This window comes from Lathamus discolor, chromosome 3 (genome assembly GCF_037157495.1).
Source record: "Lathamus discolor isolate bLatDis1 chromosome 3, bLatDis1.hap1, whole genome shotgun sequence".
In the NCBI taxonomy this organism is placed as follows: domain Eukaryota; kingdom Metazoa; phylum Chordata; class Aves; order Psittaciformes; family Psittacidae; genus Lathamus; species Lathamus discolor.
Window position 1 is genome coordinate 22,161,277 of NC_088886.1, and position 26,584 is coordinate 22,187,860.

General features: G+C 42.3%; 3 protein-coding genes across 14 annotated transcripts in view; 2 read left to right on the plus strand and 1 right to left on the minus strand.

The window, feature by feature from the left end:
* The window catches only part of KLHL20 (kelch like family member 20), a 32,075-nt gene extending 28,453 nt beyond the window's left edge, over positions 1–3,622 (plus strand). The window contains exons 12-14 of one of the 5 annotated variants that reach the window (XR_010611451.1): positions 1,677–1,757; positions 2,781–2,840; positions 3,226–3,622. Coding sequence is in view for 3 of the 5 variants with exons in the window: in XM_065674017.1 (XP_065530089.1) it covers positions 1,677–1,757; positions 1,842–1,872 (112 nt within the window). In the remaining 2 variants the exon portion in view is untranslated. Of the gene's footprint in view, positions 1–1,676 lie in introns of all 5 variants that reach the window. The other 4 variants (XR_010611452.1, XM_065674019.1, XM_065674017.1 and 1 more) reach the window with 4 other exon arrangements.
* On the minus strand, positions 3,589–9,429 carry CENPL (centromere protein L). The gene is made up of 4 exons (XM_065674020.1): positions 9,091–9,429; positions 8,560–8,811; positions 7,230–7,772; positions 3,589–5,923 (listed from the first exon to the last, which is right to left on the minus strand). Exons 1-4 carry the CDS (start codon positions 9,403–9,405, stop codon positions 5,852–5,854), a joined length of 1,182 nt encoding a protein of 393 aa, XP_065530092.1. The 5' UTR covers positions 9,406–9,429; the 3' UTR covers positions 3,589–5,851.
* DARS2 (aspartyl-tRNA synthetase 2, mitochondrial) lies at positions 9,274–26,584 on the plus strand. 8 transcript variants are annotated; one of them, XM_065674015.1, is made up of 19 exons: positions 9,274–9,377; positions 9,409–9,439; positions 9,868–10,004; positions 10,983–11,082; positions 14,035–14,101; positions 14,397–14,498; positions 15,657–15,752; positions 16,757–16,880; positions 17,513–17,559; positions 18,288–18,394; positions 19,216–19,285; positions 19,891–20,070; positions 20,842–20,949; positions 22,158–22,220; positions 22,399–22,551; positions 23,452–23,670; positions 24,109–24,219; positions 24,435–24,510; positions 25,684–26,584. In XM_065674015.1, the coding sequence occupies exons 2-19, from the start codon at positions 9,435–9,437 to the stop codon at positions 25,869–25,871; spliced, it is 1,953 nt and encodes a 650-aa protein (XP_065530087.1). In that variant the 5' UTR covers positions 9,274–9,377; positions 9,409–9,434; the 3' UTR covers positions 25,872–26,584. The 8 variants fall into 8 exon arrangements, 7 of the variants coding, with proteins under 7 accessions (XP_065530087.1, XP_065530084.1, XP_065530086.1 ...); XM_065674012.1 differs by lacking the exon at positions 9,409–9,439 and having other exon boundaries at positions 9,291–9,377; XM_065674013.1 differs by lacking the exon at positions 23,452–23,670 and having other exon boundaries at positions 9,320–9,377.

Below are 26,584 nucleotides of genomic sequence, written 5' to 3' on the forward strand. Positions count from 1 at the left end.
TTCCTATCTAAGTATCCAACAGATCTAACCAACACCTGATGAATAAAGTTGCATTGCATCTTTTGCAGGTGGGAACATGTACAGGTTATTGAGACCCAGAGAAAATAAATCATTTGGCAGGCTTGTTGGGTAACAAGCAAAAGGTCATACTAAAACCTAGTTTGCTTTTAAGTGCTGCTTTTAAACGTAACACAAATGGACCACACTGAGAGATGCTCCTTCTGTTTATTTTGGGCTGAATCTCTTCCACTTCTCAGTAAAACTAAGCTTGCCTTTAACAAAAAGAGCTCACAGTCATGATGCAAAATTAAGCCTACTCATTTTTTTTCTTTCAAGCTGAGGCTCTGATTTCCAAATCCTTTTGGAGGAGCTGAAACAGAACACTTCAAGCATATGATGCTCTTCCCCTTTAAATCTGCAAGACAGCAATTAGAAGAATGACATCAGATTTATAAGCTGAGAGAAATAATATGAAATTGCTGATCAGAAATACATACTCAGCAGAAAAGAAACAGGAAAGATAACCTTTTTAGTAATAACTACACTTGAAAGCAATTGCTTGTGTATTTATTCCCAAATCTAATTAGTACAAAATTTCAAGCTCCCATGGGTATTCTTGCTGCTTTAATAATCTGGCAGGAGTAGGGAATAGAAGTTAATGTCTTTATTCCTTCCAGCCTAGTAATACTAGTAGATTAATTCTTTCCTGTTGAGATAAGCTGTCATAAGAAGCAGTGGAGAAATTTCCCCTTGTTTCTTGAGTTATGGACAGTGCTTTTTGAACTGCTGAGAAAACTAGTTGAGTAGAGAGTAATACGTACTTCATATTCCTTAGCTTGCATGGCTTCAGCTCCTCCTGGTGACAGTAATAACATGTCTAGAGTTAGGAGTTACTGCTTGGGCTAGCATTCACAGAAAGTCAGGAGGTTGTTCAATGTCTATGCCTGTGGTTTTCTCCCACTAAATTCAGTATAGCTGATAACATCTGCAGTCTTTTCTTTCATTTGCTGAACTTCTTGCTCTATGAAGGTTACTTTTTGCATTACCCAACTGAGAAATGCTTCTGATACAATCTGGATTTAGCAAATTGCATTGGTAGGAGTTTAAAAACTTGCTTCTCCCACTTCTGCCAGCAGACTTCAGTGGCACAGAGGGGAATATGCAGCTGAAGTGAGTAGGGATCAGATTTCGATATGAAATGCAGGCACCATTCTGGTAACATATTTCAGAGAAACAGATGGTGCTTCAGATGTGTTGTACCTTGGTTGGATCAGCTGAATTTATGGTATTAGAAATATAAAAAAAATTATTTGAATTGCGAATAGCAAACCTATTCTTACTCCTGTGTTACCCAAAATGTAGCCCAAGGTCAGCTATAGTCTACAGAGTTCTCTTCTATCATGTATATTACCAGATGGGAAAAGCAAGTGATTATTTGAGAAAACTGCAGTGTCAAAATGAGCAGCAGTTTCTGCTTTGAGAAAGGAATGAGCAAATACAGCTGTTTACCTTGGAAGTATGTAAGTTGACTGCTACCCAGCTTCTTACTTGTTACGGTCTGCTTTAACCAGAGGTTAACAATGGTGTAATTGTGCTCACAATGGATGGTTCAGTCTTTCCCATGGTAGCTCCATGAAGGAGATAAACCAGTGACCACTGAAACCTTGTCTTTTCAGGTTGTATGGTGGTATGAATTATCGGCGGCTGGGAGGAGGAGTAGGTGTTATCAAAATGACACACTGTGAATCCCATATATGGTAAGCATCAAGAGGGAGGGAGACCCCATGGTTCTCATTCCTAGAAAAACTGAAGAGACTTGTTGACACTGGACCTCTTTGCAGCTCTAGTATGCACAGTCTAGATCCAATATAACTCTTTGCCAGTGACTCTTTCTATGGAATCGTAAAACTGACTTCTGTGAGAGCGTGCCTGATGGGAGACCACGTTGTCAGACCCCAGGGAACCACTGGACAAAAGTAGAAGTGTTGCTTATGTCCGTATTTTTTCTAAATAGTCTACATTTTTGAATAAACCAAACTGTAAAAGTTACTGTAATGTAAACAGTGCTGATGTAGAAACTATATGCTACACTGGGAGTCTGGCAAGGAGGAGGGTTTCCTGCCTTCCCTCCTGCTGTGTGAGCAGTGGATGTGGCAGCTGTGTGGTGGGCGAAAGAGGAAAGTGATACAGAAAACTTTGCTTTTGCCTTATTTACAGAGAGCTTCAAAAAAGTACTTGACCTGCAAGGTGCCACCTTTGCACGGAAGCTTTTCTGTGCACAGAGTATATTTATTTTTTCATTTAATTTGTATCATGTATTTTCTTTGTACTGCTCACAGTGATAATTCCAGCTTTTTATATACATATATGTGCATATATATATATGTATTTTATATATATGTATATGTACGTGTGCAATTTGAGTTCTGATAAACTGGCAGTTAGAGCAGGGCTATGTCCTGACAGCTGTTGTGGTTCCAGGCCTTGTGGTATGTTTTAGGGTCTCTTAAGAGAGTACAGGAGAGCTGTGAGGATGGGTGCCCTGAGCATCTTTTCTGTCTTGCTGGAGGCAAGAAGTAGAACTGGAACTCTCATCTATCGACTGAATCAGTGAAGTGCCCAAAAAGGGTGAGAGTGAAAAGGATTTCAAATTAATGCCTTTTTACTGTACAGTGTATGGTACAAAAGTTCAGCTTTTGTCTCTCCCCTCCCCTGTGTAAACCTAGAAACAACTAGTTGTTGCTTACTTATAAAAAACATTTTCTCACATTGGCTGCTAGATATGGATTCTTGTCTGAAGCTGGGATGCAGGTGTCATCTGATAATTCTGACTAGCTTAGGTAAGTGCTCACCTCTCAGGTTCTTGCTAGAATGCCAGACACAGTCAGCTCCTGCTAAAAAGTTTAGACCATCATCTTAGCTGCCCTCCTGCCTGTTATCTGTGTCTTTAGAATTCCTGTTGTAAAACACTGGCCATGATGAGATGGTACCCTCCCTATTAGTGATTTTTATTATTTTAATGCACTTTGCCTGTGTGTGTTTAGAGCAGGAAAAGGTAGGAAACTCATTAAAGAGTTTGGAGGGGATGGACTGTTTGCTGGCACTATGAGTAACTCATGTTTCAGTGACTGTGAAGGCATCTGGGAGGAGAGGAGGATAAAGGAGAGGAAGGAGAAACTATAGACTCAAAGGTTCTGATATATTTGTACTGTAATTTCTGTCTAGCATGAAAGAATGACTTTCTGCACCTGATAAAAATTTGGACCTTACTAAATCTGATTTTAGAAGAGTAAGAGGACTGCAGATTTTTGAGATGAAAAAGGCAGTGCTGACATCTTAAGTTCTTTAACTTCATAGTTTGATTCACGTAACTCAAATTTTAATGTGCTTGAATATAGTAAAAATTACACTACAGTAATAAATGGGCCATTTAAAACTTTTTAAAAAGTCCCTCTTCCCTTAACAGTTGGTATTCTTGTGTTTACATATGAAGATCATTTGCACCTTTACAAGGAAAACAAGTATTCTGTAAACAAATGTTTACATGTATCATTTATGCTTTTTTCTAGCATGAGTAACTTGTATAAATAGTACTATCTTAATAAATTTCTTCTATGCTGTTCTTGGTTTGTTCCCTTGGGTGAAAGCAGTGGACTATGCTTTTGTATAGTTTGTGTGAACACAGATGCTGGCTTGTTTTTTGGTGTTGTTTTTTCCAGGTACCAGTCCAAGTAAAACTGGCTTAAAACTCTGTTTATTGCTACCCTCAATTGCTTAGAAGCACATCATTCAGAAACAGCTTTTTCTTGAAGAAAGCAGCATGAATCTACCTGGTTCAATCTAGCGCTGGTCATTTTATTGCAGTTATCAATGAGGGGTATACTCCAATTTGTAGATGTTAAATTGGAGAAAGTAGGTTTTCATTTTAGTAGTACCTTAGAGCTTGGCTGTAGTAGATGTATGTATACATAGCAAAGCATCAGTTTTGAAAGCTGAGTAAGGCCATAGTTGATATACGCACTCCACTGGAGTTTCACATGCTATTAGACTAAGTTCTTAAGGTAAAGAACTAGTTAAAAGAGGCTATATGGAATTTAGTTTTTAGAGATATATGCAAATTTGTTGGGAAGAGCTGAGCATTAGATTTAAAACTAAGCCATGGGTGTAACAGTCATGCTTTCAAATCAAGTACAGGTGCCAGTTATATCAGACCTTCTTCTGCTTTACCCAGTGTTCCTCTGAATCAAGATAGCAAACTTTGTCTAAGATGTTTAATAAAAGGAAACTAAAGCACCAGAAGTGATAGTTTAAGTAGCTGCTCTGCTGTCAAAACCTTCAGGGAATCGCTTAGCTGCTTCTATCAGGGTAAGAGTTAGCACTTTACAGACTGCAACCTCTACAAACAAAAATAATCCATCTTCAACTAGTAAACAAAAACTAAAACCAAGTGCATGTTTGTTTTAATAATCTATTTCCAGAATTAGCTAAAGTAGATTAGGAACTAGGTGTGCAGTTATGTCACATTAGGTAGTTAAATATTTGCATGGCTGGCTCATCTCCCTGTGTGGAGAAAAGAAGGAAGAATGTTTTTAGTGACAGCTGACAAATCCTAAGATTATGTGGTTGGTCAAAGAAGGGAAACTTGTCCCTGTTTAGGGGGAACATCACAGCACAAAGTCATCAGACCTCAGAGATGGTGCACAAGTGTGAAGGTATTACAAAGGTATTACAAGGTATGAAGAAACCAGGACTTTAAATTTTGCATCTCACAGAATTACTTAATAGGTAACAATGAGTAGTTAAATCAGGTAAGCACCATACAAGTATATATTTAAGCAGGCATATTTGGTCTTTACTTAGCTCAAGACCAATGTGTTGGTAAAAAAATGGCAAATAATATTTAGTACTGTAATACAAAAATTATAACACTTGACATGTATTTATTCTACTTATGTTCTGCTTGTTTAAGCTATGATTAGGGCACTGTCCACTAGCTGTCTGAAATCCTACCTCCTGTAGTAGGGAGAGATCTAGTAGAAAACTTTAGCACCTATAGCTCCAACCCCAAGAGCTCTGGAGCCTACAAGATTACATTCAAGATAACAACCATCAGGCAAAGCACAGTAAATATCTAACTTATCCACAGCCCTTAATTTCTGATGTATTAACTAACTCATCTAAGACAGCCAACAGGCTGGACACAAAAGGCAGTTGTCAGTCTCATGCTGTTCAACTTAGCCCAACAGGACACAGATGAGTACTTTAACTATTACCAACTGGCCTTAGCAAGCTAGAAAGGAAGTTAGAAACCTGGATTTTTCTGCCCTGGGTTATAGAGCATGCACCCTTTCTTGGGGGTGTTTGACTCTGTCTTTAGATTGGCCTAAGCGTAGTCGCAGTTGAGCCAAAATTAAGGTTGGTATAGCTTAGGCTATGTACTTAAGTGAAAAACAACTTGCTATTTGAAACAACAGAAGTACCTGACGGCAAGCTGCATCCAAGAATTTGCAAAGTTTATCTCCTAGCCCCTGGCTGATACCTGTATCTCTGACTATAATACACATAATCTGACATAACACACATAAATGAAGAGAATGACTGATAAAAACAAAGGTACTTAAGAAGCTACTAGTAGTTTTTAATATAACCCTTCTTTAGGGTAAAAAAGTCTGCTTGTCTTTACTGTGCATGACACTGAATTACAGCTAGAGTCAAGTGCAGCAGTTAAGAGTCCAGTTTCAGACAGTCAGCATGAAAGTAAAGAAGATGCTGCAGGAGTGACTTTCCACTTGATTTCTCAGCATATATGTTCCAGCAGTAGCCTCTTCAGCATGATTTGCTGAAATGCCTCTCACTGTATCTGAGAGATTGCTAGTTCTGTCAGTAGCATCAGCACTTCAATTACATGTTTGCTTTGTAGAAACTGCAAGGGAAAAAAAAAAAAAAGGCATGTAAAAAAATTAGTTGCCAGATTTCCACACCTTTAAATGGCTGAAAACCAACTACCACATGTTCCATGGGTCTAGTCAGCTTCTCTGTTGTTTGCACTGTACCTTTGTTACTGTTTTGACCCTGGATATGGAGAAGATACATATGCTCTCCTTTCAGAGCCCTCCCTCTTCTGCTCCTGTCCCATGTGAAGCAGGATATCTAAGAAATGTCCTGCTCCTACTCCAACTTCTTTTGGAAGCTGAGAAACCTAGTTTCCTTGAACACCCCTATTTCCTATACCACATATATTCCTATTATGGAAGAGCCATAACTGAGTTTACACCACAGACATTCCAGAAGAGAATTTTCTTTTCTTCAGAAAGCCTATTCAGTTGAATACCATTTGTGTTTATTTAACTGCAAAAGGTATTTCAGCCACTTTTAAACTGCTGCAGATAAAAAGAAGCAATGTAACACTAACATGTAGCGTTCAAAGTTCTGCTGAAGGCCAAAATTGTTAAGAGATGCTTCCCAGCAAAGTTTATTATCTCTCATTTGATGAACACATGCTCCAGGAAAGAGGTGCATGAGGGGGGTCCCAGTTACAGCCTCTAACATTCCCTCTGTACCCAGAACAATAAGGACAGTGTGTCATAGACTAAATTTAAGCAATTGCATTTACACAAACTGTTCTTTAACTCAGATTGAAGAAACTTCAGAAAGGATTAATCCTCTGTGATTTTAAAAGACTTTGTAGATACCTCTATAAGAAGACCAGTGCACCTTTATGAAATTATGAGTTACAAATGAAGTAGTTTTAAGCAAAATATTTCGACTATTAAAATCATCTTGTCTTTTGGTTCACACACACACCAGTTACTTTTATATAGCAGGTTACTTATATTTGTCTTCTGCCTGTCTTAATAACTGCAGTACTAGAAAGCTAATAATTTTTTTTTTTTAAGTTTGTTTTATTAAGTCTGGGATCTTTTTAAGCTTCAGTACTGGGCAATGGGCAAAGAAATTTTCCTGTTCATACCACAGCTAATACACCTATTTCTGGCCCAAGACTATGGTTAGTAGCTTCTGTTGCAATACAGCGGTAAAATACTGTATTGATAGCCCCAACTCCAGAACTAGTTATGACTAATAAAACCTGAGGGCTTACCAATTTCTTAAAGGAAATAATGCATAAGAAACATGAAACCTTCATTTTTAAGTGTAAGACATTTCTAAAGAGGTACAACTATTTTATTTGTTGCACATTAGTTAGGACAATGTCCTACTTTAAACCTCACCTTTATAATCCCATCACAGTGTGCTGAGGCAACTGCTGTAGAAACTTTCACCAGTTTTGTAGCTGACAGGTGGATCTTAAAGTGTCTGTGGAAGTGAGAGTAAAGGCAATCCATAAAAACATCCACCTCTTCTTGCGTTACCTCTCCTGGAGTTTTTTGGACTGTGTCCCACAGAGCTTTTGCATCCTCTGCGTGAATGGCATATGAAATATCCAGAGACTGGGGGAGATTGGGGACAGAGAAAACAAGTTCCATGGCAGATGCATTTTCTTCCAACTTGCATCCAGTCCACATAGCTGCCATCCAACTGAGACTGAGAGGACTAATGGCTAAACGGTGGAAGCAGCAGTCAAAAGTCTTCTGAAACCAACTTCCAACAATGGACGTGTAACTCTCTGCCCCATTAGCAAGAAACACAGGTAAACAAGTGAAGTCTGCTGGCATGTTCTTGGAAAGATCGTCTCCACACACAGAACAGAACCAGCCTGACCATACCAGTTTCTCTTCTGACTTTTTTTGGGAAGCTTGTGATCGCAAAGAAAGCTGGGATAGGGAAGAGAAGCGTTTGAATGCTACAGAACAAGTTAGACATTTTTTAGCCATTTTTTTTGTGTTTGTTTTATAACCTCAAGCATTTGGTACAACATTTTTTTCCTCAGGAACCTCACATACAACATTATTTTCTGCAAAGCTCATACAGTTATTTAGTCTGTTACATCCCTAAAAGACACGTGCAATTCTGTTGAAAACAGCAGGAAAAGCACTTAATTAGGAACAGTACTCAGATCCACGCTTATGTTGCTTAATTCAGAAGAGCCAACCCCTGGTACACACTGATCATTGCCATACTGAACTTGGCCTTTCAGCAGCATCTTTCACTTGAGGCGAGGCATTTCAGAAATGACGATTAGACTTGAGCTATGGCCACAAGGTAGGATTATGCCAACTTTATCCAGGAAGCTAAATAACTGGAGTTCTTGCAGTTAACTGACTGCTCACTAAAAAAAATAATGAGGATTGTTCCTTGTAGTCTGATCTTATAAAAAAGCTTAAACTCAAAATTGCATTACTTGTGTTCCAGTTAAAAATAGACCAGGTTCACTTATATTAAATTTCAAGAGATGCTACAGTAGTTACCACACACAGCTAGGGTTTAGTTGAGGGTTGTTTTATTTTTTTAGGAGTGGTAGTGTTTGGTGGGTTTTTTTGTTTGTTTGTTGTTTTTTTGGGTTTTTTTTCGTAAGAGGTAGAGCATTTTATGACACCAAAAGCAACTTGTAAAATGCAAATCTCAATTACAGTTACCAATACTGCCAGGAAGACTCCTTACCTGCACGAGAACTGCAGCCTCGTCTTGGTCACTACCTTTCAGGTCTGGAAGGCTGGAGATAGCCACTTTGATGTCCAGCTCAACCCCTACTTCCACCGCCACCCCCTTCTGCTTCTCGGCAGCGATATATGCACTCAGCAGCTTAGCGTAAGCCTTCAGATGAGCGCTAGAGAACTTATACAGAGGGGTCACGCTGTATAAGGCCCACCGCTTGCGCAGCAGAAGCGCTGTTGCCTGAGGATCTAAGTTTCTCTAGAGGAAAATAAAGCACAAAATAAGAACACCCCCCCGAGCGGTGCGGAACGGCTCCCTCAGCCTGGGCTTGCAGGAGGGCCCCCAGCCGGCACGGCCCCGCCGCGCCCGCAGTCTCTGCCCGAACACGCGCGGGTTTCCCGCCCGGCAGGGCGGCGGGAGCGGTGCCAAGGACAAGACGGCAGCACCGAGACGGGTCCCACACCCGCGGGGAGCAGCGGAGGAGCGCGCTGGGCCGAGAGGACGAGGAGGACCCAGCCCGTCCGCCCCCGGCCCTACCTGCACGAGCAGCCGACCGCTGGGGCTGAGCCCGCCCCGCCCGTGCGCTCGCCCGAAAGGCAGCCCCCACGACAGCCGCCCCGTGCTGGCCAGCGTCCGCGCCGCCCCGTCCGCCGACTCCATGACGAGCAACGACCCGCTGCGCCCTTCCCCGCCAGGCGCCGTTTGAACTCTCTTCCCGTCAGCCCCGCGGCGCGCTAGGTCGCCATATTTGTGGCGGCCGGAAGTGGGGGAGGACCCAGTCTTCTTCGGTGCAGCTGGGCCTGCGGGCGGGGAGGCCTTTCCTGGTGAGCTGGGGGCAGTGGGCTTTGTCATGAGGTGAGCTGGGGGCAGTGGGCCTTGTCATGAGGTGAGCTGGGGGCAGTGGGCCTTGTCATGAGGTGAGCTGGGGGCAGTGGGCCTTGTCATGAGGTGGGCTAGGGGCAGTGGGCCTTGTCATGAGGTGGGCTGGGGGCAGTGGGCCTTGTCATGAGGTGGGCTGGGGGCAGTGGGCCTTGTCATGAGGTGGGCTGGGGGCAGTGGGCCTTGTCATGAGGTGGGCTGGGGGCAGTGGGCCTTGTCATGAGGTGGGCTGCCTGCTGCAGCTGCGCCCCGCCCGGCCCTGGCTGGAGGGGCTTTGTTCCCCGCTGGTGCCCCAGCCTTCTTCCGCGGAGGTGGAGCCCCGGCGCCGGGCTCCCCCGGAGGGAGAGGTTGAAGCTGGCGGGCTGGAGCTCCTCCTGTGCCTGTGTTTGTAACGGCTCGCAGGTTTGTGACCGTCCCCTTTTGTCTGCGGTTCAGGTTCAGGTGCAGCGGTAGGATGGCACTATCGTGGGTGCTGCCCAGGGTGCTGCCCGAGCTGGCCCGAGGGCTGACCCGGCCGGGCTGCGGGCGGGCTCTGCGCAGAGCGGCCTCGGCCTCAGCGTCGGTTGCTCCAGGTGAGACAGAAGCGCTTCTTTTATTTCCACCGTCTTCTCTGGGCTTTAGTTACCGCTTTGTCCCTGGGACCCAGGTCAGGGTAGTCTGCACACACAGTTAAAGGCGCACACTTACGATAGATTGTCTTCCTTAGCTCGCTTTTTAAGTGTAATTTCTAATTCATGTTTTTATTTAACCTTTGGTTTCTCTTAATGAATTGTGGTTTAAAGTATACCAAGACCAGTTTGTTGTGGGTTTTTTTTTTTCTTTGAGCTTCTACTTTATTTTTTGTCCCTCTTTCTTACGTAGCACACTGTCTTTAAACAGGGGTAACGGAAGGCCCTAATGAAATAGTTGGAAACCAAACCTTTGTGCCCTTCAATCTTTTAAAGCCTGTGATGTAGCAAGGAAGATCAGTTCACGTAATTACATATATGTTTAGGTAATAGTTTCTTTCAAATTTTTCCTTGTGAACTGAATTTCTTGAACATTGTGTAAATGGTGTGCTTGGTTTTATAAGTTGTTATGCCAGGCACACAGGTCTGTGGAAAGGCTTCTGTAGTAATGGTTCAGACCTTTTACCAGTAGTTGCAGGCAGGAAACTTCAGCTTGCACCCACATGGTTGGTGTATGTATGTTTCTGTCTTGGCTTGTATGTTGTATTTTCTAGATTTGAATATGGAATTGTAAGTATGCCTCAGGACTGATCTGCAGCTTTCCTTTTTCTTGCCCCTGAAATATTTAGGGCAATAGTTTGCAGCAAGACTGTGTTCAGATTTCTTTGTGAAAGTTTGATTGAGACATATAAATAATTCCTTAAAAAAACTTGATTAGAATAATTTCATATCATATGTCCTGATGCCTTATAGTAGTCCTGTTGGGCATATATGAAATAATTTGTGTACATCTAACTGTGTTTGGATTGGGGAGCAAAACTATCACTGCTTTGTCTTGCTTGTCAGCAAAAGCCACAAAAGGTTTTATTATTTTTATTCAAGACTTTAATAGTTTTGTCACTCGGACAAATACTTGTGGAGAGCTGCGTTCTGCTCATGTGGGACAAGAGGTCACACTGTATGGATGGATTCAGTATCAAAGGTAAATGCAAACGAAGGTGAAAATGGAGATGCTTGTTTTCCAGATTCAGTATCTGCTGTAGGCCTGGATTCAAACGCTTCTTTTTATGCTTCAGGCTGTAGAATCATGAAATGGTTTGGGTTGGAAGTAACCTTAAAGATCATCTAGTTCAAACACTCCTGCCATGGGCAAGGACACTTTCCACTAGACCATATTGCTCAAAGCTGGCCTTGAACACTGCCAGGAATGGAGCATCAACAGCATCTCTGGGCAACCTGTTCCAGTGTCTCACTGCTCCCATAGTGAATAACTTCTTCCTAATGTCTCATCTAAATACCCCCTTATTCCTATTAAAGCCATTCCCCCTTGTATCACTACATGCGCTTGTAAAAAGCTCTTCTCCAGTTTTCTGTATATCCCCTTTAGGTACTGAAAGGCTGTTACAAAGTCTCCCCTGAGCCTTCTGTTCTCCAGGCTGAACAAGACCAACTCTCGCTGTCTTCATAGTGAGTGTACCATCCCTCTGATCATTTTTTGGCCCTCCTCTGGACACTCTCCAGCAGGTCAATATCTTTCCTGTACAGAGGACTCCAGAGCTAGATGGAGTACTGCAGGTGAGGTCTTACGAGAGCAAAATATAGGGGCAGAATCCCCTCCCTCGACCTGCTGGTCACAGTCCTTTTGATACAGCCCAAAACATGGTTGGTTTCTGGGCTGTGAGCACACACTGCTGGCTCATGTTGAGCCTCTTGTCAACCAGCACCCCTGGTAAGGTCTCCCATTTCCTTCTGGAGAGGACCCATGTTTTCCCTTGTCCTCCTTTTATCCCCAGGTGTACCTGTAGAAGTTTTTCTTGTTGCGCTTAATGTCCTTGGCCAGATTCAGTTGTGTCATGGCTTTAGCTTTCCTAAGCTGATCCCTGGCTGCTCTGACTGTATTCTGCCCAGGTTACCCATTCTTGCTTCCACCCTCTGTAAGCCTCCTTTTTTTTTTTTTCTCCCTGGAATTTGTTCAGGAGCAACTTCATCCACACAGCCTCCTGGTGGTCTTGCCTGGCATCTTCTTTGTTGGGTTACATCGCTTCTGTGCTTGAAGGAGGTGATCCCTGAATATTAGCCAGCTTTCCTGGACCCCTTTTCCCTCCAGGGCTTTATCCTGTGGTACTCCTCCAAGCAGATCCCTCAAGAGGCTGAACTCTGCTCTCCTGAAGTCCAGGGTAGTGAGCTTGTTTTGTGCCCTCCTCGCCATCCTTAGGATCTCAAATTCCACCATTTCATAGTCAGTGCAGCCAAGGCTGCCCTCAAGCTTCACGTTCCCCATCAGCCCTTCCCTGTTGGTGAGGGTAAGGTCCAGCATTGTCACTCCTTGTTGGTTCCTTCCATCGCTTGGAGAAGGCAGGTATTGTCAAGGTGTTCCAGAAACCTCCTGGGTTGATTGTGCCCTGCTGCGTTGTCCCTTCAAGGGATACTGGGGTGAAGTCCCCCATGAGAACCAGGGCTGGGGAACATGAGATGACACCTGTCTGACTATAGAGGGCCTCATCCACTTTGTTTTCCTGGTTGGGTGTCCTGTAGCAGACGCTGTACTGTCCCATCCCTGGCCTCCCTTTAATCCTGACTGATAAGCTCTCAGCTGGCTTCTCATCCATCACCAGACAGAGCTCTGCACACTCCAGCTGGGCATTGGCTGTCACTGGCAGTCATTGATGTGACTCTCCCTCCTCGACTCCCCAGCCTGCTTTTCCTGAAGGGCCTGTATCCTTCCATTACAACACTCCATCTCCATGATGCCAGTGAGATTGTAACCCTTCAGGTGTATACACACTTCTAACTCCTCTTGCTTGTTCCCCATGTGATGTGCATTGGCATAGAGGTGTTTAAATTGTGCCCCTGATGCTGCTGGCATATTGGCTTGAAGTCCTGTCTTTTCATGTCCTGCAGTAGTTGCTTCTGAAGTGAGTAAACCAGTTGAGAACTGTGCCAGATCAGTATTTAAGATTTCAGAGCTTTATACAAACCTTAATTGATCCTCATTACAGTACTTTAAAGAAGTTAAATATTATTACCCTTGTTGTATAGGAGAAAAAACAAGTAATAGCATATTTATAGCAATTCTAACAGCTGTGAGCAAATAACATCTTTTATATAACATCCTTAAATTTTAAGCAGGTGATGTTTGTCTCTTCAACTACAGCATCTAATCACGCATATTTAAAGAATGCAAGTTTTGCTTAAAAAGAGGAAATAATAAGGTAATGAAGCTTTTAAGAGGAGCAGCTGGTGAAACGTTAGTTCCAATAGTTTGCTATAGGTGGCATGATATAGTCATTCCTATTGAAGTCGAATGTTTTGTAAATACTGGGTGAAAAGCATGTCTGCATACAACATGGAGCTTCAGGAAGCAGTTAGGATTATTGCAGTGCAATTGTTGCACTCTTGCTTTTAAAGACGGGCAAAGCATGTTTGATTTGACAGCTTCTTGATGGATTAAGTACAGTGGTGGTTGTCTCTACTGCAGCTGAAGAGGTCAAGATTTACGGTTCTGGATCTAGGACTGTGGATTGTTCTTGTGAAACTTTTAATGGGACCAGTGTTCTTATTTTGTAGGTGAAGATTTTTTTTTGGTTTTGTATCTATGTGAACTTTAGTTTTATTGTTCATCTAAATGTGATGTTTCCTAGCAGGAAATCACACATGTTCAGAATTCCTGCTCTACATGGATTAATGTTCAAGTTAAAATCCTGCCTCTCCTGGTTATTTGCACATGTTTGTGGCTGGGCAAAATCTGAAATAAATTGTTCAGTTTAGATTCAGGTGTGGAAAAAGTATCTGTATATACACTGCTTGGAAGTGCTTTGAGATTAGTCAAGAGCTACAGAAAGTAGCTAGTTGCTATGTGCTTTGGCTTAAAAAGCAGAAGACTGCTGCATTCTTGGAAAAACCTGGTTTTCCTTTTGTGTTTTTCATGAATCAGACAAGGCCTGTTTCTGGTTTTGAGGGATTTCCAGGGACTGATCCAGGTCATCATTCCACAAGATGAGGCAAGTGCTACTAAAATACGAGTGTCTGTCTTATTTTCACTTTTCCTTTGATAGCATGGGTCCAGCAGACACAGAGTACAGAATGAAGTACTTTGTCAGACTGAGTGCGCTGACTCACAAGTAGGTTTAAGTGTTACAAGAGCCCTGATCTGAGATAGTAATGAAAATATCACTGCTCTCCTCTGGCTTATGAGGAGTGATCCTGGAATCAAATGGGCTGTTAAGAAAAGAGGCTCTTGAACATGGTGTATTTGTCCTGTTTGAATTTCTGTGAGACCTTGTCATCTTCTTGCAGGCACATTCCCATGTGAAAAATCTTCTGTGTAATGCCCCAGTGGAGTCTGTTGTTCGAGTGACTGGAATTGTGTCACCTCGACCCCCAGGGCAGGAGAATCCGGTGAGGATGCTGGGAACACTGAGGGGTTTTATTCCTTGGGGAAAAGAGCACTGGACAACAGAATTATGGTGGGGTTTGTGTCATAGCTTTGCCATAGTTTCTGGGTGTGTGACAGCCTATCCTCAGATATTGTGAGGTGAGATAACTGCTATGACATGTAACTTAGGAGAACCTCAAAGTGCACTACAGATACCGACAAATTAAATTCTGTTCCAGCCCTTTGGAAGAATAATGGCTAGATTCTTCAGGCTTTCAAAGTGTGGTTGAGAATTTCTTTTTCTTGAAAATAAGTGTTGTCATCACGAGTTCCACAGCATGCAGTGACCTGTTTTTCGCTCAGAATAGATTTTGTTTTTCTCATTGTGCAGTAAAGAGAGGTTAAATACTTTTTTAAATGTTATGCATTTCTCAGCTCTCACTGTAATCAGCTGTAGATTAATCTGTCAGGATTGTATGTATCCTATCACTGGCAGGCTTTAAAAGAGAACCTCAATTTATGACCATAACTTCTTTTTTTGCTCTGACCACTTACAGATGTGCATAAAGATTGCAGGCTTCAAGCAATGCTTTTAATTTCTTTTAATTGTTTATCATTTTATTGGAAGGTTGTATATACTTTTCCCTGGTAAACAGTTCTGTAGGATCAGGTGAACTTTGATGTGGCACAGTGCTAAGTGGGGGAAGCTGTCTATTCTCCCATGGGATCTAAGAAAAAGAAGGCTAGTTCTGAGAACTGGTATTCAGAACTAGAAGTTCCTTACAAGTTATCTTTTTGGACTTGTATTAAGGTCTGATGGTGATGCTACTAATGCATTCTAAAATATATACCGCGTGGTTTCACTGAAGCAGAATGTCCTTCAAGAAGAAGGCGAAGTAAATATATTTCTTGTAGAGATCAGTATGCTACTGGGAAAGAGCATGCTATCTTTGGTGAGGCGACTTGTGTTTTTCTCAACATTTGGGAAATCTAGGAGGAATCTCTCCTTGAGAAAAGATCTCTAGGTTAACACTGTGTTAGAAGGCAGGGAGGATAATCGCATCACATGGGTATTTTGGTATCCCTGCCATTTCCCCCCTACCCTATCTGTGAAATGCCTTTGTCCAGTTGTTTTCCTTAAGTTTTGAATCTAATTTTTTTTGCTTGTCTTTTTGCTCCAGAAAATGCCAACAGGGGATATTGAAGTGAAGGCGGAGACTGCAGAGATCCTAAACTCCTGCAAGAAGCTACCTTTTGAAATCAAGGATTTCATCAAGGTGTCCATGTTTGTTTGTTTGGGTTTTTTTGTTTGTTTGCTTGTTTGCTTTTCTTCAAAGTAGTGGCTTTTCAGTAAATTGGGAATTTGCCCAGCATGATGGCGAAACTTCTGAGTTGCATCTGATTCTCCCAGCCCTGCCCTGGGGGAAGGATAGTATTTAAAATAGAGGTTCTACTTGTTAGCTGTGAGGATGTGTTTCTAATTAAAGTAAAGCAGAAAACAAGGCTTGAATGATTCCAGTGCATAGGGTGTTCAGATATCACTGTAAGAACGAATGATAAAGGGAGGGTAAAAGAAATCAGACTATGCTAGCTTTTTTGAGTGTGAAACAGAACCTGCCAGTGCACTGCTGTGTTCCAAGGCAAGGGTGCTTAGTCTTGCCTGGACAAGTAGGTAGTCTGTCAGACTTTCTTTGTAAGTACAGTCTTACAAGAGGTTAGTTTTAGTACAGGCTCCATGATGGAGGAGTGGCATTGCAGTTAACTTTGCCATTGAAACCATGGCTGATGCACAGGTGTTGGAACTGGGAGAACTGGGTCCTGTTCCTTCCAGTTGTGGGTCCTGGACAATTCCCATCATCTGCACTACTTTAGATTTCCTGTCTGTAATAAGGATGTTTCACCATTTAGTTGATCCTTTAGATCTGTGCATGATACCACTCCTCTGATTAAAAATTGTAAGGCGGTGCTACATGCTGTTGCAGTGGACTAAGAATAAGGAGGGCTGAAATTCTCAAGTGTATTCAACTATACTGAAGCAGCTTTTGTCACAGTAAATGTCTTTTTTCGTTATACTTTTTCAATTATTTTTTTCAGATTATGTCTTTTTTAGTAATTGTCATGCATGGAAACACTCTTCATTTCATATTTGTAGGTTGGTGGGCTCTGGTAATGGAGCAGCATTGTTTTCTTGCTTACTCCTTTTGTTCTGTGGCTTCAGGAGCAGCTTCATTTGAGATGTAATTTGAATTTTGTCTCTTAATTCTAATTAACTCGTCCTCAGAAATCAGAGGCCTTACGGATGCAGTACCGCTACTTGGACTTGCGTAGCTTCCAGTTACAGTATAACCTGAGGCTGAGATCACGCATCGTGATGAAGATGCGGGAATATCTATGTAACCTCCATGGTAAGGAAAGTGCTTGAAGAACAATGTGTAGCAGACAACATTTTGGCTCTCCCTGCGTCTTTTTCGTATTGCTGAGAGAGATTGCCAATCAGCTTGCCTTTCCAACTGGTCCTACTTAGTAAGGAGGAAGGATATGTCTACTTGTAGTGTGGTCTTCAAAGATGTTGTCAGACCTGAAGAACAAATACATTGAAATCTTATGGTGTGTTACAGACCAGTTATTTCAAATGAGCTATATCCAGTGAGAAAAGGCCTTTTGCAGATAGTTTTCCCCTTCTGGTCAGCCAACCTGAGGCATATCAAAGGGATGAGTTTCTTGTCGGGCTTCTGTTTGTCTTAAAGTCAGGAAGTGCTTTGTGGCTAGTTTGAAATAGAGAACTAGTAATTTTTCAGTCTTTATGGAGTCCTGTCATTAACAGTTCTGGCAGGCCAGCAGGGTAGCTCAGAGCCTTTAAATCTTTTATTGCACAAGTTATTCTTGGAATCAGTGAAATCTGTACATTTTGAAGAAGCTACGTGGTGTGCTAGATTACCTGTTTTGCTGACTGACCCTACTCTATCCTAGTCTGTGTCATGCTAGTTCTCCCTGATTTCTGCATATTCTGTGTTTGAAGCATGTGTTTATTCCTCAGGGTTTGTGGATGTAGAAACACCAACACTCTTCAAAAGAACTCCAGGGGTATGTATTCCAGTAATAGAGCCTTTTAGCCTCCTGCAATTCCATAGGCAGTTCAGTTGAATTATTGTCAATTTCCTCTCAGCCTTCATTGCTGTTTCCTCACTAAGTAACAGCTTATGCAAATTTCTGATATGATACATGGATCCTTTTAAAAGTAGAGGGTGTGAAAGGGAAGAGGTGATATCATGGGTCTTGCTTTATTCATCTGAAGGTTCAAAATTATCTGTCTTGTGGAGCGCATGTTGAATGCAAGTCCTGTCTTGGGACAGGCAGATTATTATTTGGCAAAACCAAAAAACTTCCTCTAAGCACTGTTTCCCCAGCATTTTTCTTTTAATGAGTAGGTTACTGCAGTGGCATTACTCAATTTTAACTTCTGAATCTATATTCCTTTCTTTCATTTAAAAAATAATTACAGAGAACTGTAGTCCAGGAATTGTTGATGCAGCTAATACTTGGTATTCATGCATTTAAGCCCCTGCCTTGGATGGTGTATTGTTACGCATTAGTCTCTCAGAGCAAAAGATGGAGAAATCCTCCTTTGGGATATTTTGGACTAAGCTGGTTAACAGATTTGAGTGTAATGTACAAACAGCCATTTCCTCACAAGTGGGATTTTATTATTGGGAAAAGAGGTCCTTTCCTCTTGCACTTTCGGTCTGTACTCTCTGTCAGGAATTGAGGCCACTTGTTTGCCGAACTCCTTGAGCTTTTCTTTCTGATGCTAGGGAGCAAAAGAATTCCTTGTACCCTCAAGGGAAGCGGGCAAGTTCTACTCTCTACCACAGAGTCCTCAGCAGTTCAAGCAGCTCCTCATGGTTGGAGGCCTGGACAGGTAATTGTTTCTTGGATTCCTGTTCTCCATATGTCCCATCCAGGGTGTGCTTGCTCTGGTCTGAGGTTTTAAATAGTTCCCAAAAACGTACAGCCAAGGGTTTTGTGTTTTGAAGAGGAATCCTTAATTACTTCAGATCTTTCAGGTAGACCGTGCCCTTTGTCTCCCCACCCAGCAGTAGCATCTCCCAGTAAGAGGAAATGTATCCTGTTTGAAGGTTGAAACCTTCTGGGTTGTTTTAAATGGAAACCTGATCTGAAGCCCAATCTGCCTGAAGAGCAGAAAAACTAGTGTGTGATAAAAGCCTCTCCACGAGTAACCTGTAGAACTAATTGAGATGAGGTTGGGCAGCTGAGCATGACTGAGACAAGGAACGTATACTTTCAGGGTGCAAGAGTACAAAGCTTTTAATTTGGCTTGTTCTCCTAATAGAATTGAAGGAGAGGGAGACAATTGTTCACACAGTGAACTGCAGGCCAGGTCTGAACATGGGTGAATTTTGCATGGTTGTTAATGGAGTCCAGGTTTGGAGCGGAACCTGGGAAAAGGGATTGTGTATGTCCCTGTTGGGAGGCAGGCTCCACATGCCTCTGGAAGATATGGCTGGAGATGGATACAGCTGCTGGTACAGTTCCTTCCACACAGAATTTCATGCCTTTGAGGGGATGGGAACAATCAGGGCTATGATCCTCTGCTGCAAAGGAAACAGAGGAACAGAGCTCTCTCTCTGCCCCCCTCCCTTTTTACATTATGATCAATTCTATAGCCACAATTTAATTCAGGGTACTTAAATGGTTATCTGAGTAAAAGTACTATTGCAGGTACTTTCAGGTTGCTCGCTGCTATCGAGATGAAGGTTCACGGCCTGACAGGCAGCCTGAATTCACTCAGGTAACCAACTCACACCCCCTTTCACCTTCCTCCTTGTTCCAAATAGCTTGTAGCTATTTTCCCTTCTGAAGGTGTAATTTCTCTTCGCTCTTGTACTTCTTGGGGGGGTGGGGTGGTGGTGGTGGTGTGTACAATGTTGCTTGCTGCATACTTCACAGACATGTCCGGTACTAGCTTCAAAGGGCTGTGTACAGACTGGCTACTGTCCTTGGCTGACTGGTCCCATGTACATTAGATGATCAGATGTGGGAATTGTGTTGCAGCAGTGGTTGTCCTTGATGATGCAATCTCTTCCTGTCCTGCTGGGTCAGGCATCTCATTCCTCAGCCTTGAGATCCCAGGCAGAGTTAGCCTGGTTCATTCAAGGCTTCTCCTTCTGTCCTTGTCATCATTACCTCATTCAGTTGTCTGAGGAGAATGTTGCCTGAGTCATCGTGCTGTAGGGAGACCATAGCATGTCCCCAGCCTAATGCAGTCATGCTAGAATTTCATGTAGCATATTGGTTCTTGTTATGCTAGCTTCATAGTCAAGAGCTTCTGCAAGTAGCAGTGGAAAGGCAAAATCAGTCTAATGTGGAATCCACCCTCTTGTTTTCTGTTTTAAGATAGATATAGAGATGTCATTTGTAGATAAAGCTGGGATCCAAAAACTGGTGGAAGGCCTCCTGCAGTATTCCTGGCCTGAGGAAAGAGGCTCCATTTCAACTCCTTTCCCTTCCATGACTTATGAGGAGGCACTGGCTGGCTATGGGACTGATAAACCAGACACTCGTTTTGGGATGAAGGTGAGGGATTTCCCACTGGAAACTTGCATCTTTTCCTTTCTGTTAGTTTTGTATTTGGATCATATATACATGATTGGTTGGGGTTCTTAATGCTGTACTTTTCCCAAGGTGTTTGTTTCATCGTTGCTGCTTTGTACAGGTAATCGCTTGGAGAAGAGAGGGTTTGATTAGTTGCCTGTGGAAAACATATGTTTTAAGAAAATTTTATGTTGAAGATAATGTAGTGTTAGGAACTGAAGCCCATAAGGAGTTCACAGGTAACCGTAAATGCTTTTACCTGCTGTACTCCAAGGCATACTCCTGGTGAGCATGCTTCATGAGGCAGGCTTCTCCAGCCTTTTAATGACCTGAAGGTATTTTCAAGATAACCAACTGTGGTTGTGTGTATACACTTTCTATATGAAGTAAGAGTATGAAAGTATAAAATTAGAATATTGACAAATGTGTTGAGAGAACAGTGCTGAAAAGTTTCCCCAGGAATTAATTTGGGGGGTTTCTTTCTCAGTCTGCAGCTCCCTTCTCTGTGGTAAGATGTCACCATCTCAACCTTGGGTTTTTCTGCCTGCCTTGCATTTCTGTTTCTGCAGTGTTCAGCCTCCTATTGGTTATTCCAGCTTGGCCCTGTTCATTTCTTTCTGTGAACCATTTGATTTCTCTGAGCAAAGAAATGACATCCCAGGGAATGGTGTTGGAGGCTTTGACATAGGTGCTGGATTTTTGTTTCATGTTCCTGAAGCAAACTGCTTTTTCCTGTGCTCTCTCCTTTCTTAGATAGTGGATATTGGTGATTTTGTACGAAGATCGGACATTCGATTTGTACAGCATGCACTCAGTTACCCACATGGCACTGTCAAAGCCATTTGTATCCCTCAGGGTGTGGTAAGTGATGCATTTACATACTGCTTATGGTTTATATGAAATAAATAAAATGTCATTTTGAATTCCTTTACTGATATGGAAATGTTCCTTGCTATTACCGGGGTGTTGGTATCCTTTGGGATTGGTTGTAACTGATGTCAGGTTGGGCTGAGAGGTGGTGGAATGGAGGTGATCAGCTGACAGGAAGAATATATTATCTTTAGGAAGGGGAGGAAAATAATAGAGCTGCAAGATCCCTTGAGGAGAGGGAAGCTTCCCAGGGCTTCAGCTTGCTTTTGTCAAGGGTTGCTTCTGATGTGCATCTCAATAATAAATCTTGCTCTGTGGCAAGCGATTGAAATAGAGCCAGATATGGCGCAGCTCTGTTCTGGACTAGTGAGAGAAAGTTCAGATAGTTCCATGCCCTTATGTTTGCTTTTGCTGCATTTGTGGGCCAACTCATCTTGTGTGATGAGAATGTTACAGACCAAATCCAAGGCTCACAATAGATGTAAATGATTATTTGACACAGCCATGTATTTTGGAAGGGAAGCAGATTTAATTCTGGCTGTGGTTATATTTTAAGCTTGGACAGTATGGAAAAAAATAATCTACTAAACCCTGACTATTATTTGGGGAATAGGACTTTCTGACCGTGATTTCTCTTGGGATTCTTTTTATTTTGGTACAAAGTGCAAGTTACTGGCTTCCCACGAGAGGGCACTAGGGTGTGTGTTTGAGCTGAACAAAACTGGAATCTTGAGCCTCTAAACGTTAGAGTAGATGAAAAATTCAAGATCCTGACACAGGTCCTTGCTGTATTTCTTCACGTGTGAGAATGAGCCCAGTTGTTTTCCCTCTGTTGTTACTCCAAATTGAGCTATGCCTTCTTCTTCAACAGTATAGTGCTATGACCTTGTTTGTGTGGTGGAGGCAATTAGTTGTCATGATGTGACTCTGGTGACCAGATTTGTGAGCCAGGAGAGAAAACTGCAGCTAGATGTAAAACCTAGTTAGGTCTCTTCCTGAAAGGAGATCTTGGAGAAGAGTCACAGCTGCTGCCTAGTGGGGTGGGCCCTTTCCTGTTCCACAGCCCTCATAAGAGCTTGTATTAGAAACAGAAGAGCTTGGGAAGTTTGGAAACAGCTCAGCCAGTAGATTTGAATCCTGGTCAGGTTTTCCATAGGCTTTTCCGACGTTTAATGTGTCTTGTCTTGCTCTTTCCCCAGAGATACCTTAAAAATAAAAATTTGGAGTCACTAAAGGAGTCTGCAAAATCCCAGTTTAACCAGGTGAGACCAAAACACTGTTGAGGCATTGGAAATGGTGAATGACAAAGTATAAGGGCAATTGAAGGCCGAGGAAGTTTTTAGTAGAAGAGCAGTTTTTAATAGGCGTCAGTGCCTGAGCATGTGATGCTTCAAAACAAGAGGGGGCAGCACTGAACTGAACATACCTATGTTTCTTTAGGAAATCGTGGAAATTATCTGCAGGCCTGATGGAAGCTTGAAGTCTCTGCTTACAAGGTTTCTTGGTGAGAAGCAGCAGTCACAACTTGTCCAAGCACTGAACATGCAGGCAGATGATGTGGTACTGCTGGCTGCTGGTGAAGAAAAGCAAGTGGTAGGAAGCATTTCTTGGGTGGCTATGTGAGTTGACTGTTGCTGATGATAAATTTGTTACCTAATTCTAGTCTAAATCTATTATGTTATCTAAATCTAGTCTAATTCTTCTCACTGTTAAAATAGATAATAATCTAATTCTAGGTTTCTTTGGAGCTGAGCTATAGCAACAGCAAATAATGCATGTAATGTACCTATTGCTTTTATTTCCCTTAGTCACATTCTGGGTAGAACTTGTACCTGTAATGAAAGCTGGATTATAAAACAGGAACAAATTAGTGCCTTCTTTTCTCTCACCTTAATTTTTAAAGCATCAAATAGAGATTGGAAAACAAGGTCACCTAAGTAATTTCATCTCCCATAAGCAGATGACAAAGTGAAGCACAGCTGTTTATTAGCAGCAGTGATAGGAGATTCTGTCCATACTTTTCTCTGTATTCTTGCCAGCAGATACTCCTTTCCAGGCATTGGTATATGAGAAGGTGTTATGCTTTGTGTGATTTGTCAAAATTTTATCATATTCTTCCTATGTCTTCATTTGTCTGTAAAGTGCAGATCTTATGAGTGTTTCCTCAGTTAATCCACATTTGTTGTGTGGAGCTTGTGGTTAGTCTAGACAAGTTCTATGAAGGTGGAACAGTTGGAAGAAAATGGACTTTCTAGCTCCTTTCTTGGTCTTTGTCAGACCTTGGAGTTGATGCTGCCTCAGCAAGAAGGTGGTATATTTCAGGATACAAGGCAAAAGTGTTTAAGGCAATAGTGCATTACAGCTGATGCTGTCTGTGATATAGAATCCCTCTGTGGAACACTCTTTCCCTGGTCCACTCTTTCCCTGGTCGGTGCTTGAGTCACTTCCCTATAGTAGATTGCCTCATCTCATTTGCTCCATTCCGTTTTGCAGTGCTCTGCATTAGGAAGCCTCCGATTGGAGAGTGCTGACCTCCTTGAGGCAGCTGGGCTGGTACTCCGTGATCCTGCAGCTTTTCACTTTCTGTGGGTGGTGGATTTTCCCCTTTTCCTCTCAAAAGAAGAGAATCCCACTGAACTGGAATCTGCTCATCACCCTTTCACTGCCCCTCATCCTTCAGATACCAGCCTCCTCTATTCTGATCCCACAAAGGTAACTAAATTATATCTGTGTCTTATGGAAAGCTAGGCAAGAAAAAGATGTTGTTTCATGGAACTGACTGCATATTGTATGTGTCTGTCTGGAAGAGATGACTTTGAGATTATTCCGAGTGGCAAATATCCATGTGTGCTGCTGATAAAAGGGACTCATGGGAAACAGTTGCTTAAGGTGAAGTCTTGTATTCTGACCCATCTCATTTTGCTTCGTGTTTTGATAAACTTTGCAAAAGGATTTGTACTGTTCCCATGTCTGTCAGCAGCAATCCGTGCCTTGGATAGGACTGGTAGCTGAACTGCAAGGTACTTTTGAGGGCAGTGTTGTAGTATGTCATGGCTTTGTTCCCAGTGTCTTTGCCATCTGAATGCAGGTGGCTGTTACATCCAGCTGTGCCCCAGCCTCGCTAAGGTGCTTGTTCATGCCTTTCTGCAGGTCCGTAGCCAGCACTATGACCTTGTGCTAAATGGCAATGAAATTGGGGGTGGCTCCATCAGAATTCATAGTGCAGAACAACAGCGTTTTGTGCTGGAGAAAGTGCTGAAGGTAACACCTACCTAGAGATGTCTCTAACATTCTCTTGAAGTTTTAAAGGGCTAATTAAATATCCATTTCAAATTCTGAAAGAAATACTTGTGTGTTTCTCAGATAAAGAAATGTAACTCTTAGCCCTGAGTGATGGATAACTTCATCATACCTTCCTCTTACATTGCTGGTAGGAAGAGCATTGCTTGTCCAGTGACACTTACATTATTTTGCAGGAGGATTCTGAGGTGCTTTCCCATCTACTTGAGGCTTTGGAGCTTGGAGCTCCACCTCATGGAGGAATTGCTTTAGGTAAGTGCTCTGTAGCTTACTAGATGTGGGTGTCTTGTGACTTTTTGGCATATTAGATTTCAGGAGCAAGCTTCACGCTTGTTACCAAAAGCCATGTCTTCTTCTGACAGAGATAGTTGTCCTGGTGTTGCTGTTTGGTACACCAATATGGTAAGACTGTGTGGGCTTACGGAGTGCTTCCATCTCTGTAGCTGTTTTGTAGAAGGAAATGGGTCTCGTCACCATGTACAGAATGTTTTGGTGTTCCTTCCCAGCGTCAGTGTGATTAGGTTCTTATGCAACGACCAAATCATATGTTGGCGCGTCTAAGAGTGATCCTTATCTGCTGTTGTACATTGTATTCGTTAAGATTAGGTTGCCTTTATTCTCACTCCTGTGCAGCCAGAGCAGGATTCCTCTACTGAATGCCTAGAGGCCTGGGACACCATGATACTTTGTTTTCCATGAGCTGGTTAATTGCCTCAGTCTTGCCGTCTCCATCAGTCTTGCTTCCATTCTTCCGTATCTGTTTTGCGTACTAATTTGGTGTCAGATTTTTTTTGTGGTTTTATAAAAGGAAAAAACAAACAAAATACCTGCACACCAACCAAAACAAAATCAAAGAAGTCGTCAAAACTAGCAACCCCCTCCCCAAAAACCTACAAATAACAAAGGTAACATTTTAACCTGTGGCCTTCCAGTGTGATTTCTTTCCATCTAATTACCCAGAGGCTCTTGTTCGTTTTTAATTTCTCCTAGTTGTTGTAATCCTTCAGAACTGGATGATCAAGGTCTTTGAGCAGTTAAGCAGAACCCTAAAGCTCTCAGTCTTCTTGCCATTTAGCTTCCCTCGTTTTGTTATGCTGCCTTTTTGTAGGCCTGTTTTTTGATGTAGGCCTTTTTTTGTTCGTAGGCCTTTTTTTTTTTTTTTTGTAGGACTTGATGTGTTGCAGAACTTTGTGTAATATTGAAAAGCTTTACTTTGCTAGGCATTCCTGGTCTTCAGGCAAATCTGTTTCTCTGCTACTGGTTAATATTGATTTATTTTTAGATTTTTTTTTTTTCCCTCTTACTTGCTTCACTTTTACCTTCAGGCTCAGTATCATCTACTACATCTTTCTGATCTTTCTGAGTTGGAGGAAGTAATACAGTGCCATAACTCAAGTGGTTCACCAATTTGTTTTATGCTTCTAGGACTTGACAGACTGATCTCTCTCATCGTCGGTGCTCCAAGTATCCGAGATGTCATTGCTTTTCCTAAATCCTTCAGGGGACGAGACCTGATGGGCAATGCTCCAGACTACGTCACTCCAGAAGAACTAAAGCCATATCACATCCAGGTTTCCTGGCCTCTAGAAGAAAAAGAGGCAAAGAAAAACTGACTTAAAGGCAGTGATGTAAGCTCATCTGTGTAACTAGAGGTGCTTCTGAATTAAGTTCAGAAGACATGAATGGGAGGGTGAGGGACAGTACAATCCACTGTGACAGTTTCAGGATTGAATGGGAGATAGATACGAGGGTTCCCTGTTAGGAATTCGCCTTTAGTTGGTAATGGAAAGGAGAGCTAGAAAAGCAAAAGAGAAGAATATAATTTTAACATAGGATTTTGAGACTGTTGGCTTTGTGGTGTCATTGATGAGATCTATATATTTTATTTCCCCCCCCGCCCCCACCCCAATTTTTACATGTTCCTTGCAAAGCATTTCTTCTCCCATCTGGAGGAGATAATGTCAGCTTCCATGGAAGGATGGTTTATATTCCTGATGATCGCTGAATCTGTTAGTTGAGGACTGTCACAATAAAGCAGTGCTGCGCTGGGCCAAGAGCTCTGGACACTTCACAGCAAAACTTTATTATAGCCGGAAGCTTGTTTGATGTTGGGGGATACAAGATCCTCCAGAACTTGCCACATAGAGTTCATATTCTGCTGTGTTGCCCTTTTAAGTAGGGGAAGTGTTCATAACATTGCCAACAATTGTCCTTGTAATACTTGTCTAAGAGGTGATCTGTATTTGGGGCCTGTGGTCCTTGTGCTTTTCAGCATGTTAATTCTGAAGTTTGTATATTTGTAAATAAAGTTCATCTGGCAAAAGTG

Coding starts and splice junctions, on each gene's coding strand:
- CENPL (XM_065674020.1), bottom strand. CDS start 9,405: ATGACAAAGCCCACTGCCCCCAGCTCACCAGGAAAGGCCTCCCCGCCC. Junction 8,812..9,090: donor GCGGTCGGCTGCTCGTGCAG/GTAGGGCCGGGG, acceptor ATTTTCCTCTAG/AGAAACTTAGATCCTCAGGC. Junction 7,773..8,559: donor AGGCTGCAGTTCTCGTGCAG/GTAAGGAGTCTT, acceptor TCCCTATCCCAG/CTTTCTTTGCGATCACAAGC.
- DARS2 (XM_065674015.1), top strand. Junction 11,083..14,034: donor GGATGGATTCAGTATCAAAG/GTAAATGCAAAC, acceptor TTCATGAATCAG/ACAAGGCCTGTTTCTGGTTT. Junction 20,071..20,841: donor ACACTCGTTTTGGGATGAAG/GTGAGGGATTTC, acceptor CTCCTTTCTTAG/ATAGTGGATATTGGTGATTT.